Source organism: Macadamia integrifolia, chromosome 6 (assembly GCF_013358625.1).
Source record: "Macadamia integrifolia cultivar HAES 741 chromosome 6, SCU_Mint_v3, whole genome shotgun sequence".
Taxonomy (NCBI): Eukaryota; Viridiplantae; Streptophyta; class Magnoliopsida; order Proteales; family Proteaceae; genus Macadamia; species Macadamia integrifolia.
Window position 1 is genome coordinate 34,597,268 of NC_056562.1, and position 3,093 is coordinate 34,600,360.

Genomic DNA, 3,093 nt, shown 5'->3' on the forward strand with positions numbered 1-3,093 from the left:
TTCTGCACTTGTCGAATATAGGCACAATATTTACCCCAGTCGAAATATTTATGGTAGTGGGTCTCCCATTCATTGTAGAAAAATTAATTTTTTTTATAGAAGTTGTAGATTAAATGTTTTTAAAGAACATATAAAAAATCAACAAAGTGTGGACCAATATATTTGAGTAGATCTGAGAAATAAAAAAAAATTGAAACCTTCACTTTTTTGGGGAAAAAATGTGGGTTTCATTTGAAATCATGTATTTAGTAATTATAAGTTATGACATTATTTTTAAGAGTTGAATGAACTAAATTTTCTAAAAAAAATATTTTTTTGAGAAAAATAAAAAATTTCCATGGAAGTTGTAGAACACTTGTTTTTACATAACATATAAAAAATCTAGAAAACTGTTGGTGAGAGTGTGAAGTGTTTGTTCCAAAAAACAAAAAATTCACACTCAAGTAGCCGTATCGTACCATATCACGATACGTACCGATATGGTATCGATACGTACCGATACTCTCGGGAATTTTCAGATTTTCAAAAGTTCGTATCGTAGAGTATTGTACGTATCGGTACCGATACGGTACAACACGGTACGATACGTACGATACACCGATACACAAAAAAGAAGCCCAAAATTTCCCGTAGCGTATCGGTATGTATCGTGCCGATGCCTACCGATACGGATACGTATCCGCCAATACGCACCGATACTTAAAACCATGGATCGAGGGTATGAAGCATTAGCAAGTTTTGTTACTTCTGTAGCCACTTTTTAATGTCCAACCATATTGTGTGTGTGTGTGTTTTAGTTTCATTTCACAAACTAATTGGACAAATTTCTTCGTAACAGTGGACTGTCGAAATTGAACCAAAGTTCCATGAAGATGCAAGTAACTTAGAACAACTGGTTCCTTTTGAGGAATGCATACAGTTGCATACCAGTGAAAATGCAGCTGTCCGGGCTCCTGAGTATCTTCTCCTTACACATAACGGGCGTACCTTCAAGTTAGTTTGCATAACTCCAGTAATCCTTTTTATCTAATGAATGTTTTTATGGTTAAGCTGAAGCATGCAGTGGCCGCTTGTTAGCATAGCTTCAAATTGCTTTATTCGGTTATTTATCTTTCCTTTAACTCCACTTGTGGAATATGACAAAAGCTGATTTACTTGTGTTGATCCTCATGTTAGCAAGTTTTTGGACAAAGCATTTACGAAAGTATTTTGTTTTTTTTTTTTTCCCTTTTTCTTTTAGAATATGATTATATCATGTACAAACTACAAACACTGTAAATCCATTATGATGTTGTCGTTGTGTGGAAGTGAATAGTTTGAAATCTTCCTATGCTACACATGCAACCATGTTGCTTCAACCTGATCTATTTGCCAAAGGAACCAATTTCCTCTCCATATGCCTCCTGATGTCTAGTCCATTCTCCTTCTTTTCTCTGTTATTTTCTAGGTTTCCGATACTATTAAGACAACTTTGGATGCTTATGATTGTTTCTTATATCCAATTTTTCATTTTTCCTAACTTGAGATGGATATAATTGTGAACAATTAATCGTGTTTTACCTGATATTGTAACAATTTCTTTTCCTAATTTGTTTTCAATTTTCCAGTGTAGTTGTGGATCCCACCAAGCTCAATGATGGTCTACAGTATTATGAGCTCTTTGGAATAGATTGCAAAGCTCCTTGGCGTGGTCCTCTTTTCAGGGTGCCAATTACTATAACAAAGCCTATGGTTTTAAAACATTCGCCTCCAGTGACTTCATTTTCAGGGATGCAATTTTTTCCAGGTACATTGTGCAACTTTTTTCTTGATGTTGAGTACTGTATTACTTGTTGCAATGTTTATGGTTAGACTAATTTTCTATTATCCATCCAAAAAAATATTGCGAACCATTAGTGTTTAGAATTTTTTTTTAATGTTTTATTTTATTTATTTTTTAATTTTTATGTTTAAAATATTCGTCACTAAAGGAAAGCGTAGAGGTGAGGAGACAAACAATACAACAAACAACTTACAAGGCCCTGCCTTTACAGAGGAAGGGAGACAAGAGCCTGTAAAAGAGAAGGGGGAAGACCCCTATAAACTACAATCAAACTAGATTAGGGAGGCAGCGCATCAGGAGGAGGCCATAGCTAACAATGAGCTAACATCATATTGGAAGAGACCCAAATCTACTGGAAGATGTACACAATGCGGACGATATTGAGAGATAGCGCTCGAACCAGAAATTGAAGATAGCCAATAAATGCAGGCTTGCCCACCATATGACGGCAAATGTCCCTACAAAAGACATGACCACAGATAACCATTCTCTACCAAAGGCCAAAATCCTCCTTCTCCAAGGCAGAAGAAGACAGCGTGCTGGAGCTTGAAATGAGATCGTACTTCAACCTGTTTGGGCAAGGTATAAAGACCTCGGGAGATCCAGATGACCCCCTGATTCATTATGCAGGGACGGATGGAAGCGGCAAGAGCCTCTCAGGGCTAGGCAAGGAAGAGGCCAGGTGGGACAACTTCTTGGGATATGGCTGGGAGCTTATATGACACCGGCTGCTGGATTAACATGGTTCCTTGTTGGGCAATTTATGCCGGTGGATTCCTTGTCTCACCATTTATAAGTTAATAAAGAAGAGGAAAGGTTGGACAACCGTCTTTTCTCTCACTGCCCCCTTGCCACCTCTGTTTGGAGGCATGTTCTCTGATGTTGCTGGCCCTCTAGAAGGCCTGTTCTTCCCCTTATTAGAGAATGGATTTGGGTTGACATGATGTTTGCAGGTAGCTCTATTTGCAACACTGCCGGCAAGCTTGTTTTTTCTGCCTCCGTCAACCACATCTGGATGGAACGTAGTGTAGATAGATGTCCAACTCTAGATCATTTGACATGACTTGGAAATCCATCTTCTTCTTCTTTATTTATTTATTTTTAATGTTAGTTCTAAGCTTACTGCTTTCCCCTCCTGCCCTATATGGGATTCGCTAAGGAACATGCTCATTGTTGTGTCCTGGGGTCTACCCATTTCCGTTTTGACTACCCCCTCCTTTTTGAATGCTGCGGCTGTGTAGCTCTTGCTTTGCTCCTTCTCCCCCCCTCCC

At 38.3% G+C, this 3,093-nt stretch overlaps 1 protein-coding gene across 1 annotated transcript in view; it reads left to right on the forward strand.

The window, feature by feature from the left end:
• Positions 1-3,093, forward strand: part of LOC122082247 (tripeptidyl-peptidase 2-like) — a 45,650-nt gene that overhangs the window by 21,235 nt on the left and 21,322 nt on the right. Inside the window, 3 exon segments of the mRNA XM_042649713.1 lie at positions 839-993; positions 1,608-1,846; positions 2,453-2,504. Coding sequence (XP_042505647.1) covers positions 839-993; positions 1,608-1,846; positions 2,453-2,504 — 446 coding nt within the window.